The sequence below is a fragment of the Opisthorchis viverrini genome (genome assembly GCF_000715545.1).
Source record: "Opisthorchis viverrini unplaced genomic scaffold opera_v5_14, whole genome shotgun sequence".
Taxonomy (NCBI): domain Eukaryota; kingdom Metazoa; phylum Platyhelminthes; class Trematoda; order Opisthorchiida; family Opisthorchiidae; genus Opisthorchis; species Opisthorchis viverrini.
In genome coordinates this window covers 1,534,142-1,552,312 of record NW_008751670.1, presented here as the reverse complement: position 1 = coordinate 1,552,312, position 18,171 = coordinate 1,534,142, and the positions used below count along the sequence as shown (strand labels likewise).

Sequence of the window (18,171 nt, the reverse complement as noted above, 5' to 3'; positions counted from 1 at the left end):
TATATATATATATATATATATATATATATATGAATATATGAAATTTCATCACTTGGCCCACGACGTTGACGAGTATGCTGAGACGGCCGGATGTTTTCAAGTCTCATGAATATGATAAGAGCTCAGTCCACCATGAGTGAGTTGAGCAGTGTGCTTCACTTGAAAGGAGCGTTCAAAGTAAACTTATCCAGGTTGTTTTGAATAAAAAATTCCCAACGGAATTGGACGGGATTTTGCAGCACGTGAGTTGCTTCAAACAGATACTGAAACAGGTTTCATTACGCTTTAGAATGAGGTACATATGAGAGGAATCCCTTACTTGGAACACTGATTTTCTTCGGTCCTTTTTTCATCTAGTCCTCTCTAGGGGGGAATGCTTCACACAAGCAAACACTTGACTAAATACCAGCTTATGGAGGTTGTTACCTGAATTGTCTAATCGTTACCAGTACCCTTCGAAAAGGCTCGCTGCTTACCGGTGTGACAGCACTTTATTGGCCTGTGATGGGCTTCACTCAGCAATGGACACCAAAAGAATAGGACAGTTCTAGATAGCCGCGTTGTGTCAAACTACACCGTTCCCCAAAATCGGCACCTATTCTGTTAGCCACCGGCGTGCACGTTGGAGGGGATTGAAATTTCCTGCGGGTATATTATCTCAGTGTGGCCATTTCACCGGAGGCTTTTCACATCCTCGTCATGCCAGACAATTCATATGTTTAAATTACGGGCTTTGAGACACGCCAGACCATGTCCATCGCAGGCGTCAGCCGTTTTGTGCTTTCTCCTCTTGCCGCCTATTTGAACTTTTACTGTGAGGTCCATATCGTGGCAGGCCGTCAAATAGATATGGTTTAAAGCCAAATAGATCTAACTGCGTGTGAAAACACTATCCACTGATCTTCCCAGTACTGATACTGGCTGAGCTCCAACACCCACATTGGCTAGCTTCGCCACCTAATCGAGTCGTTGGGGTTTGGATGGTGTGATCTAATAACTATCGTCATTCTGAAATTTCCTACTTCCAAGTTGTATCCGGTATGCACTCGAGTACTGAAGCGCGCGTTGACTTGGAGTTCACAAAAATTATGTAACCGTTGCACGAAACGCCCGCTAACTCATCCTAGGAGCACTGTAAAGACTCACATGGAGGATAGGGCAATGCGGCCTTCACACTCGCTAATGGATGCGTGTTTTATATCCCATATCGCTAAGAATACTTTGGAAATAGTAAAACGCACTTAGGCGACCTGACGAGAAAGCGCATAGTCATTAAGCTTAGGGTGATCGATCGAAGAACTAGATGGGCATGCCTCAGTAGAATTCAAGGCTGTTACTGAGAAATTCCAAATTATCCGGAACGCAACCCTGGTACATTTTGGTCGGTGTCCTTCTGGGTGTTGATCCCCAGCATATTAAGGATAGGTATATCTGTTTCCGTAGTTGTCCAGACGAGTAAGAAAACATTGTGCAAAAATGGACGTTTACCAGTCCGCTGTGAAGCCATCCTCAGTCCGACTATAGGGCATTCGGCGTTTCAACTGATGATCAATGGTTCAGATGGCATTTTAGAATCCATGTGATGCTCACTACTCTAAAGATGGGACAGTGGAGACTGACCCGGCGTTATCTGACCTGGAGCCAAGAATTCCCCCCCTGGTTCTGATTTTATCAACACTCTTAAAGTGTACATACTTTTTGGATACATTCGTGACGGAACATCGAGCGTGCTTTTCTGATGCACACTGCCGATTGTAAATTCGTGACAAACAAAAGTGCTTCGCGGAGACATTTCCAATGACGATTATCTTTTGACCGCAAACGGTGAAGTGGATCATCTAACAGCTCTCTTTTACCTCGAAACCGTTCAGGATGCCCTTCGAGCTGCTGAAGAATTTATGGCGGCAGCCAAAAGAGGTGAGGCAGATATGTCCGAGGCGGAAGCTTTGATGGCCCAGGTTCGTGCGGCCAAAGTGCGTCTTGACAAACTGGCTAATGAAGAGGTTCCAAATCGACTGGAACAGGTAGAGGAAGCTACGAAAAAGGCCATCGAGCTCACCATGCATTTGGCCCCAGTCAACTCTTGGATGCAGAAGAGCGAGTTTGCGGTGGAAACTGGTGATTTTGAAACCGCCGAGCTCAATCTGGACTTGAGTGGACTCTCAACCGAAGAGGCATTGAACAAATTGATGGTGAGGTTTTTTCTGGGTTGCTTTAAATGTGATAATTAATATTTCATTGTCGAGGAAACCTACAATTGAAGCTTTTGGGAATTCAGGTCGATTTGGTCTAGTTACTAAAATGTACCTTTTAAGGGATGATGTTAGGTAGATTCCGAAATACAAGTACACTCCGGGTATCTCGTTAGGCTTGTTGTCGTACATACTGATTTTGATGATGTTCTATCCAACAGAACAGCTATGCTAATCCAACAGAGTCAGTTTTATGGAGAAAGCATCAAAAAAGCTTTCTCCGTATTTACGGATTTAGGTTTGAGGGACTTTTGACTTCACTGTTGCAGATATTGCTTACTGGACGGAAGCACACGTGAAATTTCCGTCAAGTATTACCAGCGTGATCCCGTTTGTCAAATAATTTACGCGCCGATCACAGAAAGTAGCATATCTGTTTAGATAAAGTGTGGCTCCCACACTCAGCTGTATAGTTTTTATTAGAATCGATTCGTTGTTGGTCGTTGGCTTGTTCGCTGAGCTGGGCAATTTGATTGCAAACGTTTCATCACTAATCGAGGTGACATCATCAGTGCTTTATTTGGGAGCCTAGTGGTGAGTAGCGGTGGGTTGTGCACAACAACTGATGAAACGTTTGCAATCATATTGCCCAGCTCAGCGAACAGGCCAACGACCATCTACGCTGCCTGAGCTATCAACATTTTCCTCCATAGAAAACAGTATTTTGGTTCACTCTTTAAGGATTGTGTTGTCTCAGGACTGAGTAACTTCCTGTCACCATCGAGAGGTGGATCGGTTCAGTTCAGTTCATCGGCTATAAACCACCTATCAATGGTACGTTGGTTGCTGCCTCTGCAGTTTCGGTTTGAGAGAGTGTGGGGATATAGTCAAACATTGCAGGCGATGGTGTGATCAGTTAGTTCGATAAACTGGGTAGTTATGCATTGAAGACGATAACTTGAATGTAGGAGACCCACTGACTGCCAGTTTGTTTCACGTCTACTAGCTCAAGAGGTGGATACCTTTGGAAAGTGGCAGAATCGATACCGTAACGTCTGCTTGGGGAAAACCGTTATCCTAAACTGAGTTCTGCTCGAATGCTGCACACATGCTGCGTTGAAACCGGTAGCGCGTAGTACACTAGTTAGCTGGTACGATTACTGGTATGAATCGAATTAGACCGACCGTTCTACTTCCCACCATTTTACTTCTATGGAATAATGTCCATAACAATTGCTTTATTCCCTAGAATCATTTCAGCGCTCTGGAGCAGCATGAGAAAACTCTTACTGAGGTTGAAGATCGTCTGAATGACTTGAAGGCAACCGGTTTGAAACATGTGGACGTGAGCCAATTGGAACTGGCCACATCCGAGGCAAGACGGAAGTTTAATGTAAGTGTTATTCTTCTATATTTGTAATGCACTACTCATAAGGTTGCTGAAAATTCGTCGACAGCCCACGGCCGGTTTCGCCCTTCTTGGGGCTCATCAGGTAGGCGCAGTCCCCGAGTTTCTGTCAACCTTATGTTCTACTTGGAACCAAGTTGCACGAAATTAGCGAATATACACTCATTTGCAAGCTAATTTGGTTCTTTCGAGAGACTCACCTGAAACCCAGCTGAATCTCTCGTTTGTGATGTTTCCAGCCTGAACAAATGTCGTTTATTCACTCCGGTACCATGCACCTTCTGAATGTGTCCCACTTTGAAAAACGCGGAACGAAAAATCGCCTCCTAGCGTTTGTGTGAATTGCGAGGCATAGTACAGCGAGTTTCGGACAAACGGCCACTAGTGGTCGGGTCAAATGGAACCGCATTTAGGACCTATGCTTTAAAATACAACCATCCGTTTGTGATTGTGTATAATCAACACCCAACTTCTTCCCTTCATAGATCCTTCGAGCTACTGCCAGTCGTTATCAAATCATGCTTGAAAAGCGCCGTGCCGCCGAAAGCACGTTCGAAGCGTCAGTATCGGAAATTACTGACTGGCTGAACGAAGCAGAACGACTACTCCAAATGGACCTCGGAGCACTAGAGAAACATGCGAAACAGGCAGCATCTAGTGACTTTCTTAAAGATCAATGGGAAAGTCACCAGGCATTTTTCCACAAATCACAAGAGCCTGCTCGTACCTCTTTGATCAGCATGAATAAAAAATACGAGGCACTAATCGCCTTGTATAATGAGTCGGTCTCTGCGGACCTCGGCAATCTGAGTGAGCAGTTTGTGAAAGAAGAAGATGTAGCAAACCTGGCATCCGATGCATCAGCCAAAGTACAGGTTTTACGCGAAAGATACGAGGTAGGCTTTGTTCTCTATAATGAATTGTCTAATTTCTTACCCTAATTAAGCTATGCCATTACAGATATTCTTGGTTAAGACGAATTCCAACTAGAAACAACCTTTTGTACATTATATCGTATCACACTTTCTTCCCTTCCCTCGTCGAACTCTGTCTCCGCAGAAACTCTGAACAAACTCTGATACACACTCGTTATTTTTCTTTGTTCTCCTATCTGCAGGACGTCTTGGCTCGTGCACGTCAAGGGCAAATTGAGTTACGTTATGCAATGCTGGAATCGTTGATGCGGGAACAGTTGGAATTGATGAATGGCACACTGGCCGAAGAAGAGTCCCGTGTAGCGTCTGGTGAATCTCTGTCTTCCGTCCTCGCGGACCATGAGGTACGTTCCGATACCGACAGAGAGAGATAGCATATCATGGACTGTAGTTAATGATTAGTCAATCGTACGAACTACAGAGTTAGTATGTTCGAACAATACTTGATCAACACATACTCGAAGTCCTGTCCAGGGATCGCATCGAAGCGTACTGACATCTCAAATCGAGTGATGTGTAAAGCCTTGTAATTTAGTCTGAGGTCAACTTGTTCATCACTTACCTAAGACCGGGATTCCGACATTTGGTATTCTAGTCGAATGAAACCCTTACTGGTCAACACGACATTGTGACGTTAAAACTTGTTTCGAATAATCTGCCGTAACTTACTGTGAGATATCATCGCTCACCTGAGCTTGAGATAACTCAGTGGCTGAGACGCGAACTTACTGATCAACAAGTCCGTGGTTCGAACCGAACTCTGGCCTCTCGAATACTCTTGGGCAACCTGTCAGTATTTCAGCCCCCGTACCTCCCTACAATCGTGTGGCGGTCAGGCACCGAAAGAGTGTTACATTTGAACCATTATTTATTTTTATCATTGTTATTATATTGTTAGCCAATCTGAACTGAAATCGAGAGCTGCCAAACGTGATACAGCATTGAGATGCGTCCCTTTGGGGTTGACTACCAAGAACCAAGACTCTCCTGTGTTAACTGCCCCGGGACTGTCTCACGGGCTCGTGCAACTAGCTTTATGGATGATGTTAACTTGGTCAGATGTTTTTGCTACTTGTGAGTAGTTGCGGGGTTTTTCACAAGGTCTTTCAAACTGGTACAAACAACCGCAAATCTTCAATAAAAAACTTGTTCTTGATTTTTCTTCGAACATTAGAACCAAATGATTACACGTAACAGTGAAATATTTCGACTAATTCAATGTAGGAATTATATCATGGATTATTTGCACTGTGGGGTTTGTAGAGATCTCTTCTGATATCTTCTGAATATGCCAAACTTCTCTCATGGGTTTGTGAATTTTTCTTTCTTCCAAAACATTTTAAAAGAATTTTTTCAACAAATCTGACGTGAGTCGAGTGTGTGAAGAATTGCTTCGAGAAATGCGCGAACTCAGTGAAGAAATGGCTCTGTTGGATTTGCGTGAGCCAAACCGAATGAGTTGGAAGACGGATCGACTTCAAGACGAGTTCAACGCTCTCACCGAACGTGTGGGCCAACTCGCTGTCAAATTGCGCAATCTGCCAACCCAGTGGTCTGATTTCGATGAGAAGTGAGTAACACGTCGACCATTTTCCATAGAGTTCGCAATCTGGATGCATTCATGGGTTATTCCCACTCATATATTTAGGTGACGACATGGCGAGGAGCGAGATGGTTGGAGCTCAGGTGGTTAGAGTGCGGATTTACTAACCAGAAGGTTCGTGGTTCGAACCCGGCCTCTGCCTTTCGACTTCCCCTGTCTAGGCTTGGGCAACCTGGCAATATCCCAGCCCTCGGACTTCCCTCTGGTGACATGGCAGTTAGCACCGAAAGGGGTCCTACGGCTGAACGATTTTTTCATGAACATTCCACTTTGTAGCTGAATCCAATCTGTGCTGATTCGAGTGGCCTACTTGTTGATTTTTCAGCCTGTTTACAGGTCTCCCTGCTTATGTGAATATCGCATTGCGTATAATGGCCATAAACACTCCTGGCCCTATGTAACCATGCCTCTGCACGAGAGTAGTTATAGTGTCAGGAGTGTAGCCACAAATATTCGATCCGTAATCTCACACCTACCTTAAACTTGGCTTTATCTCGAGCTGTGAGCATGCCCGTCCGGTGTGAAACTAATGTAGGATTTTCTCCCTCTGAACGTTCGCGGTTTTCCGTGGGGTGTCATCAACATTCGTCCACATGACTCCGTTCGCTTATGTTGAATCTGGTATCAACATCAAGCTCTACTTGACTAAATCCCACTAAAGCCACATCATGTTCCGGAATATTTTTAGTGTTCTCGGTGATATCTTTATGCGAATTGAAATTAATAACAGTGAGCGACGTTTTTAGGTGTTAACCAGCCGAAATAACATAGTCCTACTCGAGTTATTCTTGTCTGAATGGCCGCTTCACCCGGGCCTTTCTGAAAACTTGTCATGCCAAAAACGCAACTAATGAAAACGGCCTTGATCAGCTGATCGCCAGACAATCATCTGTCGAGTGCCATCACCTCATTTTTTGGGCTGGTTGGTTAACTTGTAGGCTTTGGCTACCAGATATCCGACACCGTTGGATTTATAGAAGGAACATTTGAGAACGTATTCGACGCGGCACCTCAATTTGGGAGCCACTTAACTGGATCTTTAGTTTGGCGGATATCGATTAGCTTTGATGCCGAACGACGTAGGAATACATCTCTCGCGCCCAATAATGCTGAGAGTACAGTTTTGGTTATGAGAAATACTAGTTGGTCGATTTGCGATGATGGATGGAAATGAATGGGAGAGCTCACGGTAACCAGTTCTGGAGCGACAAATTGGGCGTGCTAGGCTTCCGGAAAGACCCAGGTGGCAAGATCTTGTTGAGCGCCCCAATGAACTGCCCCTTCAGTCTGTTTACTCTCCATTACCATCATCGAACTTTCCCCATTACCGAAATAGCTATCAAAACTACTGTAGAATTCAGCACGGTTTATCGAAAGCCTGCCCTGATTCTCCACCAACACAGACACTGAGTTTGAAAAGCATATTCTTAGGGACGAAGCTCTGTCCCGCGTAGTTCCCTTCAACTACTTCTATGGTTTGAATGACTTGTTTCTGACCAGCATGGCTCGTTGTCCTTTTTGATCTCGATTGCGGAGCAGCAGCAGCTGTTGTTTTGAGCTTACGTAGACTTATTTACTCAGTTCAACCTTATCATCTGGTTTTCTACTGCACATCAGCCTATTTTCTTCCTTCTGATGCCGTGACTGCGGCCGCTCACTAGCTTTTTGAAGCAAACTCAGGGGGTTTGACCGATTCGGTGCCTTTCCAATCTCCCGTTAACCACAACCTCATACCGTGAGTTGGATAATCCATGGATAATCTATTGAATGTTTTTATATGCCAAGTAGCTTGGGTTTTCGTATACATTTGCTGACAGATATTTCGTCAATGGGGACAGTGCAAATAAGTTAACTCTCGGCAGATTCACACGGCAGCTATTACCACGTCTATCATGATTGTCACGCCTCACTTTTGGTGTTTTACGAACCCCGTAGTCATATGTGTCGGTTACTTTTTCTCTTACATTCATCAGGCTCTACAGCTTGGTTGATTGGACTAACGAAGTGGAAAACCTAGTACGCCGTCTGCAAGCCAACCCAGACGATACAAAGATTGCAGACGAGGCTTCAGCAACGGAGTTGGCAGCTCGATATAGGGCCATGCTCTCCCGTTTTGAGGAACTGACCGGAATCACCAAAGAACAGGGTGCCTTGGCGGACATGCTGAATGCCACGTTGGCCGATCTGTCCATGCAAGGCGGTTTGTCTGCCACGGAGCTGGCCACCAAACGAGCGGTACTTGCGGCTGCTATCGGATCCTTGCATGACTTGCGCGCAGAGATGGATGTTGTACTTGACCGGGGTGAGGCTATGCCATAACTAATTGTTTTCTATCACTCCTCACAGAGTTCTGTTCAGTTTTGTGCCCAGTGCGCCGATAGCTCATCTATGGGTTATATTGTGATACAACTATGCGCTGGGAAGTACTACAATGTTACACGCTACGCAAGGGATCACATTAGGATTTTTACGATTTCCCGTCTTGTTTTTGTGACAGCGTTTTCTGAAACTATCAGTCTCGATCCTGTCATCTTGGACGTCTTTCTGCTCTTCTCTCAATTTTCACACATGCTAGGTCGGTGTTTCTGTCATTCTCAGTTCAATGACTATAATTCTAACAACTGGACGGGACTAAGGTTGCTGACGGATGTAGCTGAGTGTGGTTGCATTGGGACGAGTGATACACTCAAGAGGCGAACGTTTTTAACGCCAACAGTGCTTTGGTTGCGAGGTTTTGGTTGGTGAACTCTAGCGGTTCCAACTGTAACTCTAAGAGTACTAACAGGCACGGATATCAAAATTGGCGTAGCAACCAGTGTGCTGTTGATGTTTCAAGACAATAAGCGCTTATCTGGTGGGTGAACTGCACGCTGACCTTCTAATCTGATGGACGTTTGTGTAGTGATTCTTAACGAACGATCATGGCTATGTGACGTGGTTAGCTGACTAAATTCATGTGTCGATCAGTGCGAGTAACGCTCATGTTTTGAGTTTGGCTGTATTGAACACCAAAAATAACGGAATAATCAACTATTTTGCTTGAATTTCGTGCGACCTAATGAACACCTTGCGGAATGTTTACTTCAAAATTCAGCTATATCTACGTTAGAACAAACGGTTCACCGCAAGCGGATCCGTAAGATAACGAATTGCTGGGTCTCCCTCAGAGCACCCATTACCTTGTACTACTTGTTAGTAACGGTCAAGCTTATCATGAAGTACTGGAGCAGTGCTTTCGAAGAGTATTCCCGCTACTCATGCGGAATTTCATTTGAATTCACCGTCTGAGAGTGGCATCCTGTCCCACTGACTACTCGGAAAACGCAGTTTGCCTGCGGTAATCACTCAAGCAATTAACAAACAACACTTGGTAGAGGGAACTGACAACCTTATTTTGAAGTAGGCAGCTATCGTTCCTCAATCCTTCCGACATTACAGTTTCTGAATTCCTGAGACTGTTCCACTAATTTTACAACTTTCCACTTCTTCAGTGGATTCATCTGTTTTGTATTATCTATCGGTGTTTTGGTAACTGAACTTCTGCATCCGTTTTTTTAACAGCCCCGATAATCGCTGACAGTTTGGAGTTTAGAGCGAGTGCCGTTACGGAGCAACGCAAAGCCAAGCTTGTGCGAGCTGCAGTGGAACAGGCGGTGCAAGATGACCTTGAACAACTGCCAACCGATTTGGACTCCATACGCCGTCTTTTGGCCGAACGTGAAGCGATGGTTGCCCGCCTGGCCGAAGAACGAGATGCCAGCTTGGCTGCGATGCTTCATAGAGGGTTGGGAATGAAGACTAACGACATTGTCGACTGGATTGAGCCGAGTGAGACGGAATTACGAGCTACATGGGAGGAGGTGGACAAATGTGCCGAATTGGGATTAGCTAGCCTTCGACAAACTGCTGAAGCACTTGAGCAATTTGAAACAACGAAACAGCGTCTAACTGACTTGCTCGCTGGCACGAAGCATCTGATAGGGGGAGCGGCTAGTTCGACTGCTGCCGCGGCTCTGGTCATGGCGCTACAGTCAGAAGAGGGCAAAGTGGATGGCGACAAAATCTGTCAAGCCTTAGGAATCGACGAAGCTACAAAGGCCTGGGCAAATGCTTCTTTGGCTTCAGGTGTGGCTGGAGCAATAGCAGCAAGCGTGGAAGAAGCAACAAAGGCCGGGCAAAAATCAGTCCGCGCACAAGCGGATGCAGTTAAGGCACAGCTCGAAGCCCTTCAAGCTGCCGAAGCTGATTTAGCTGCACTGCGTGCAGCAGCTGATGTAATGAAGTCACGAGCCAGTCCACAACGTGTAGCCCAAATTGATGAAATGATTGAGAAGCTTGAAGCGGAGTTAAGACAGTCTAGAGAAGATTTAAACTTAAGACTTGCACGTCTTCGAACCTCTGAGGGGAAATGGGAAGTATTTTATACTGGTTCAGTTGAACTCGAAAAGTTCTTGGATGGAGCAGAAGAAAAGTTGTCCAAGGTGACCGATGTCTTGCCACTTGGTGAAGGGGCCGTCCCGTCGCGTGAATTTGGTGCTTCGGAGTCTGCAGCAAAGGCTGCGCTAGCTGAAGTGACTTCGTGGTCTAGTTCGGTGCATTTGGAGTTGCAGGAGGTCGAGGCTGCATTGCGACGTCTTGGAAACTTGATTCCTNACCTTGATTCCTTGTTTTTAGAGCTAACCGCTCTTGATGCAGTCGATCAGAATCTAGGAGATACTCAGCAGTTGAGTAGTGAAGTGACTCGTGCTCAAGCCAAGCTGATGGGGATGCATCGACGACAGGCAGTCCTTGCAGAGGCATTTCATGCACATCAAGCTTCTTTACAGAACCTGCAGTCACAGATAACTAACTTCCTCAATTTAGTCCCCGATTTCGACAAACACATCGCGGAAGCCGAACGTGTGGCTGAAACGCTTAGTCATGCGGCCCTTCCTGAATCAATTGAAGCCTTCGAAGAGATCCGAACTGCCCACAGTAAACGACAGACAGAACATGAAACACATTGGCGAAAAGTACGAGATGAACTGGCATCCATCAACTTTCGATTGACGATGTGGCCCAGCCTAAAGGTGAGCGATTTTGATAACACCAATGAACGAATCCCCCAACGTAGTGACTTTGCATTACTGAGGTGACGATCAGTGTGGACAGAGTGCGTTAAACCCACATGGTTTTTAAATGCAAATCGTTTGCTAGCGACCTTTTATTCTCTTCGTTCTGATTATAGGAAGCTACTGAGGCACTCTTCAAACGCTGGGAGAGCATCAATTATTGGTTCATTGAAGAGGGTCAGTATCTGGACGACGTATACGGCACATGGAATACTTGGCATCGTGAAGCAAACGAGTTGAACGCTAAACTCAGCAGCATTGAAATTGAACTTGAGCGTGAGAAAAATGACCTGGATGAAAGACCTGATTTTCCTGTCCAGCCAGACGGAGAACCCGAGAAGTCAACTGAGACTGAGCAACAGCGTTCCTCTGGCAGTCCAGTCGTACAGGACCTGGAATCTCGCCTATCGCGTCTCCGAACCGAACAAGAACGATTACAATTGGCCGAAGCATTGTGGCGGTCTTTGAGCTCACACACAGAACGGTTATTGCGCCAGTTGGTGATCCAGCGGGAAATACAATGCGCCACGTTGGATCAAATCGATGAATCTAAGATCCCACCACGGAGGTTGTCCCTATTTCGGCGGGATAGCTATGCCATTGATAGCTCAACATTGACTACGCAGCTAGTGAATCCCACGACCAGTCCGCATCCCTCAGCAATCCGGTTTCGTGAGTTTGGGGAACGAGTGCAAAGGTTAGCACTTCTGTGGGAAAAACTGAATACCCATCTGGACGGAAAACTAGATGCTCGTGACCGTCTATTCCGTGATATTGAGAAGTTAAATCAGTGGATGGCCGTTTGCGAAAAACGTCTAGGTAAACTTTCCCGAGTTTGGGTGGCTGCGACGGCTCCTTTGTCCATCTCACTGAGTGACAAGCCAACAGAGTCCGCAATGAAACCCAGTGGAGGTGAGTTCTTATCCGGTAACCATATGTCCTAATTTATTTATATCCTTTTACCGGTTCACAAGGAAGGCAGTTGTGTCTCAGTCCATGACTACTGGAACAGAAATTTAACTGAGAACTTCCATATCCGCCCTCAAACAGACTGAAAATTACCAAATGTTGGCTTCCATTGTCAGCTGTTTCAGTCGTACATTATGTGAATACTAGACTGAATACTTTTCAGAGTGGAGAACTTTGTCTAGTGCAGTATTGTGCTTCAGTATTACCTCATCTGTCTGTAAGTGATTTTGGTTGATTGGGATGGAAAAGACGTTTTTGAATCACCAATTAGTCAACCGAAATCGTTCGCGACAAAATCAGTTAGTAAGAGACATTCAATGGGAATGACTGAACTTTATCCAGAGGGGTTCTTCTAGGCTTCTTGGGAAACGTGCCAACGACAACAGAATGGAGGGTATTGATTATTATACTGCAAATACTACATGTTTGTTCCATTACAGCTTATCGCTATTTTAGCATTTTTTTTCATACTCTATCAGGCTGGCTTATTAAGACAGACTTCGTTTGACTTCAGTATTCATATAATTTTCTCTCATTGTCAGAGCGTGAAGTCGATCACAATACGGCAGGAGTGGACCTTGCAGAAGCGCTGAACCAACTGAATGCAATATACACCGAAGCCAAAGGTCCTCGCATGATGGCTTTGAGGGAAATTGCTGTGCAAATCGAGGGAGAAGGTGTTGATCTTCGCGCTCTTTCCCATCAGAGTGGTAGCAGGCCAGGAAGCCAAGTTACTGGAGACAGGCCAAGATCTGGCGGCCGATTGCGCAATCAACGTTCTGTATGCTTCGACATGTCAAGTATCTCACGTCAGAGTAGTGTGGATGCTGCAGATGAAATCAATAGGGCACTCCGCGAGCGATTAAGACGTTTGGTTGGACGCATGCGCCGTCTCGTCAATCGAGTATCCTGCCGCTGGTCTTCGTGTACGGCAGCTGTGACCTATGAACAAGCACGGGAATTGTGGCGTGAACAGGTCGTGGCTCTGGACAACCGCATCAAAGGCGTCACGAGCACATCCGATATGGTTGAGTTAAAGGTGGAAATTAAAAAAAGAGAAACAAGTGCTCGAGAAACAGCGGGTGTTCCAAATGATTCAAAATCTAACCAGGAAGTTAAGGCGGAAGGGCAATACGTGAAAGAGGAAGGTACAGACTTGTCTACGCAGCGAAAAAAGGAACTTGGCAGCGACATTGAACAAACTGATTCGACCTTAAAACCGGAAGCGAAATCTGAAAAGAAGAGGGCAGACAGTATGGAAGATTCCGAAGCACTGTTGTTTCAAGAACAGGTGTCCGAATCTGGGCGAAACTACCAGAACGAATACAAACTCGTGAAGGCTGAAATCTCCAGATTGAAAGAGTCGATTGGGAACTGGCGGGGCACCAACTCTTGGTTGGTAATTGAGGAGCTCGAGCCGCAACGTGTGACGGAAGATTCGGAAGAAGCAGTTTTTCTGGACCCAAGGGTTTTGGACACGGCAGCCGTATCGTCGGGTTTGATGTTTGTAACCAGTATTGAGGATACCTGGGGAATTGGTCGTCCAAGATCAAAGGCTGGCGGTGACCATTTGCAGGTTGAGCCATTCAGCTTCTACGTTGATACGGCTAGATTCATGACGGAATGTGATCGTTTGCAAGGTCGTCTTAAGGCGAACCTTGTGCAAGTTTTTTCCATTTGTGAAAGCTGGCAACAGCTGTCTGAGGCACGTGACCGGATAATCGAACAGGCCAACAACATGGAGTTACATGCGCGGAAAACCTGTGCGGCTACGAGTGCTGTGGTCAACCCATCTGGTGAAGCTAAGGGGGTTAGTACACGCCTTAATCGGCTTGGTCAACAGCTGATCGAGTGGGAGTCTGCAATTTCTACCGTTCGCGAGAAGTTAATTATTCGCGGAACATCGGAACGACCACCTTCAGAATCTGAACCCCCAAGTGAACTGGTCAACGAAGCTTCGACCATTGTTCAAAAACTTAGTGAACTACGCCGTCTAGGAGATCGCTTAACTTCGATTGCTCCATCTCGTGGAACAACTGTGGACAGTCTTGTTTCTCAAGCGGTGCACTCTATATGGGGCGTTGGAAACAGACTGGGTGAGCTCGGAAGGCGGACTACATCTTTGTCGCATGCCCTTTTTCAGCGTGAGCAGGCAGTTGCTCAGGTTTCCGAAGTTTTGGATCTACTAGAGCAGCAGTCTGGACTAAATTCCAGTTCCACCAAATCCAACTTAGCAAGTTTCGTAGCCGAAAAAGATACCGAGGAGGTTGTCGATCAAACCGACCTCGACAAAGTAGCCATACAGACCTCACCAATGCATCATCTCGACGTAGACACTTATGAGGAAGCAAAACAAAAATTGGATATAATCAAAAGAGCCGAAACACAACTGCTTGGCAAACGCGACAGTCTGTTTACGAGACTTCATCAAGTTTGTATAGGCGCATTTGAAGCGTATCGAGAGTTTGAGGCTGAAATTAGGCGGGAAAGTTCGGAACCCCATGCAACGCTCGCTCAGTCTGAAAAAACATCGGAACCAATAGGTACATCCTCAGTGGATCCTCTGCGTGACCATGTGATTGCAAGATGGCAACAGCTGCAAGACAGCCTTGCAACCACGCGTCAACAACTGGAAGTGCGCTGTGCAGCCCTCCTCTGTATAGAAGCTGGATTTCAAGAGTTAGTTGCCTGGTTAGACCCCACGGAAACTACTTTGGAATCGTGCAGCTGCCAATTGTCTGCCTCTGCCTGTATTGCTGTTGCTGTGACAACGATGGAAAACCAAGGCACCGTTATTCCAACCGCATCACTTGAGATGGAGGCACTTGTGAACCCTCAGACTGTATTGACTAATTTCGCAACAGAAGTGGTATACTATGAAAATTTGTTGGCCAGCGTGAATTGTCGAGTCGAGGCCGACTTGCCGGATCGTGAGAACATTGTGCAGTCAGTTAGAGAATTTGACTGGAGGATGGAAAAGCTGAGAAAAACAGCCGATCGTCTGGCGATTCAGTGGAGCGAGGAAGGAGTACGCTGTGATCAGCTCAGGTCAGAACTGGAACAACTACGTGCAATGATTGACAACGCGGTAGCTGAGTTGAATTCATGCAGCACAAGCAGTTCGGATGACACAGGTACTCACAATCTCACATCAGGTGTCTCCCCTGGGTCTCTTGCATCAAGCCTGATATTCGTTGATGCTTCCATTGGGTACACCAAACGAGAGATTCACCGTTTATGTGAGTTGGAAGCAGCACGTTTGAAACTCAGCAATCTCCGTGGCCATGCTTTGCGATTACATCGACGTGCCCATTTGCTTGCAAGCGGACCTAGTCGTTATCACTATCGGTTCATTCGACTGAATAAAGAGAAAGTGGTAGACTCTGAAGAGCCCGGTGAACAAGAAACAGAAGATCAGACTGAAACTGGTGGAGGAGCTGTGTTGTTAGAAAGCGAGGCTGTTTCTTTAGAGCATCGCCTTGCCGGTTTGATGGGATCTACTTCCAAAGCAACGGAACTGGCTCATCGGCGTGTGAATCAATTCTACATAGAAGCACTGAAAGTTTGGATGGCATGGTACGACAATTCAGAGCGTGCTCAAAGGCTCGCGCTCAGCCTACTACCGGCAGAAACGGAGGCAACAAGAGTCGACATGCTGCAACCGCTCCTTGCTGAAACCAACTCAGGACGTTTGGTTCAGTACCTTAACACAGTTCTTCGTCTCGTCAAGGTGAGTCGCATTTTTGTCATTTTTTCTGTATCTAAGACCGAGAACAAGTGTGCACACGTTTCTCCCGCATTCATTTAGTGGATTAACGGCCACACTGTCAACGCTATTAGTTATCCCTGTTGTCCGGATCTCAAAATCGACCGTGCGTTGATATCGCCTAAATATCCAAAAGATTTGGCTGTAATTTGATAGAAACTGGATGACTCGATAAATCTTTAAGCGAGAAACCAAATCACATGTCATACGGAGAGAAGGACACATGTTGACTTGGAATCAAACCACGAATCCCCTGATTTCGGAGTTCAGGAGTATGCATTGGCTCAGTGATTAGAGCACTCGTCTGACAAGTCAGGGGCTGTCGCTTTGATTCCGCCTGCAATCTTTTCGTTCAAACTGCGTGTACTCGAGCTTCCTCTGATCATACTGATTGATTCTTATTCTTGGAGGCAAAATCTATCTTTTCGGTCCGTGACTCGTGGTCATTTGGAAAGGTCAGTAAATATGCAGCCTGGTGAACTTCGACGTGTTATTTCTGTTTCACTTCGGTGCATTCTGGTAGTTACTCCGCTTATTTGGTCAGTCCTTTCACATATCTATGTGTCATTCAAATAACCTTTGATGACTTCTTCATTAGATTCTGCTTTTGGTTAGTATCAATTTCCTCAGGGAAGATCTTAACTTATTTTGGATTGATAACAATGCAAACACACCAGCACTATCAGTAAACAATAGTCACTAGTGTCTTGCAAACCTATGGAATGGGGCAAACACTGGGTTGGAGTTTCACCATGGTCGGAGCTCATCAACCGTGGTTTTCTTGGCCGTGGCGACTTTTAAACTGAGTTCATCTGATGTGCAGGATGACCGCGTCACTGGTAATCTGCCAGCGCAGATTTGATGCACCTGAATTGTCGCGTCTCAAAAGTTGGTCGTGGTTGCGCTTTGAGCATTTCGACTGTTTTGCTCGGGAATTCGAACGACGATTTTGTAGCAGTGCCAGTACAGTAGGTAACTGCTTCCAACGAGAATGTGTGCATGCCGATTCTGCCACTGGCAGGCAACCAACCGAACTTTTTCGGCATGTTTCAAGTGTCCGTGATACTGGGGGTTCTGACAGATAGGCCAGTCTTGATCGAGACATTTACTGGGCCGCTGTTAGGGGCGTCAGGTCAACTAATCCCCCCTCCCGAATGGAGAACGTGTGGTTATTCTGATGTTGGTAGGATGCTCCTTCCGCTTGCCAGAGGCCCGGCCTTCAAGCCCGTCATGGTCAACGAAATAAGCTTTGACACCATCCAGTATGAGCTAATCCCCAATCCAATGCTTTCCCTTTTGAAGTGGACTGATCAAAATCCCGCAACCCACTCACATATATTATGTTTATCATCCTGAGTGTCCGTCGGATGCTTTTTAGTATATGACTTTAACTCCCAAAAGGTTTTTTGACCTCCAAAATCTCAACCATAGGACGTGTAACACGTAACCTTGGCTGGTGTCGTCTTGTTAACGTTGGTTCAACAGCCTTTTCCCAAATTTCTAGCATCAAAATGTGACCTTGACTGAAGGAGAACAGCTTATCGACAAGCTCCGAAGCATGACTTTGCTCATGATTCGTGGTCAGTGGCTCGAGAAGGAGTTCGCCGAACAGATTGGTTCGGAATCGAACCGGCTCGAGGGTGGTGCTGAAAGTGATCATGATGTCGCTCCCAGTGCGATCGGAGCCATGGCTCCTCCAACTGCTGAAGAAATTTTGAATACTTTGGAAAATCAGGTCAGTCTTCCCACAGAACTGTCTACCCAACTGGCGCCGCAGACTCTTTCAGTGGACATGCTTGATCAATTGTTGCTGGATCACGATGCAGCTGTGCAAGCTGTCAGTAATGGCCGTATCATATTATCTGAGTGGACAAGTGAAATGGTCAAGTTCGAAACTTATCTCACCAAAGCTTTGGCCGAGGCTAAAGCATCATCCGAAGGAGAAGCAGAGTTACTGCAAGACACTGAGAACGCTGAAAAGCAGTTCTGCGCCTTGTTGAGGTGGACAACAGCCCCGACTCCAGCACTGTGCCAACAACGGATGGATGGATTACAGGTAAGATTGAGCGGAAGTGTTACTCAATTGTTTTCGAGGATTCAGAATGACCGGGTTTACTTCCCTGAGTAGAGGAAGTGGGATATCACATGCAGTCAAACTGTTCATCTACCGAATTTATGCTTAAACTT

General features: G+C 46.0%; 1 protein-coding gene across 1 annotated transcript in view; it reads left to right on the top strand.

Annotated features, from left to right (window-relative positions):
• Positions 1 to 18,171, top strand: part of T265_12767 (hypothetical protein) — a gene marked incomplete at both ends in the record, with an annotated part of 64,865 nt that overhangs the window by 12,138 nt on the left and 34,556 nt on the right. The window contains 12 exons of the mRNA XM_009165386.1: positions 1,846 to 2,208; positions 2,950 to 3,026; positions 3,442 to 3,591; positions 4,086 to 4,496; positions 4,718 to 4,879; positions 5,882 to 6,105; positions 8,112 to 8,440; positions 9,700 to 11,207; positions 11,366 to 12,161; positions 12,761 to 14,028; positions 14,062 to 15,948; positions 17,489 to 18,040. Coding sequence (XP_009163650.1) covers positions 1,846 to 2,208; positions 2,950 to 3,026; positions 3,442 to 3,591; positions 4,086 to 4,496; positions 4,718 to 4,879; positions 5,882 to 6,105; positions 8,112 to 8,440; positions 9,700 to 11,207; positions 11,366 to 12,161; positions 12,761 to 14,028; positions 14,062 to 15,948; positions 17,489 to 18,040 — 7,727 coding nt within the window. The remainder of the gene's footprint in view (positions 1 to 1,845; positions 2,209 to 2,949; positions 3,027 to 3,441; positions 3,592 to 4,085; positions 4,497 to 4,717; positions 4,880 to 5,881; positions 6,106 to 8,111; positions 8,441 to 9,699; positions 11,208 to 11,365; positions 12,162 to 12,760; positions 14,029 to 14,061; positions 15,949 to 17,488; positions 18,041 to 18,171) is intronic.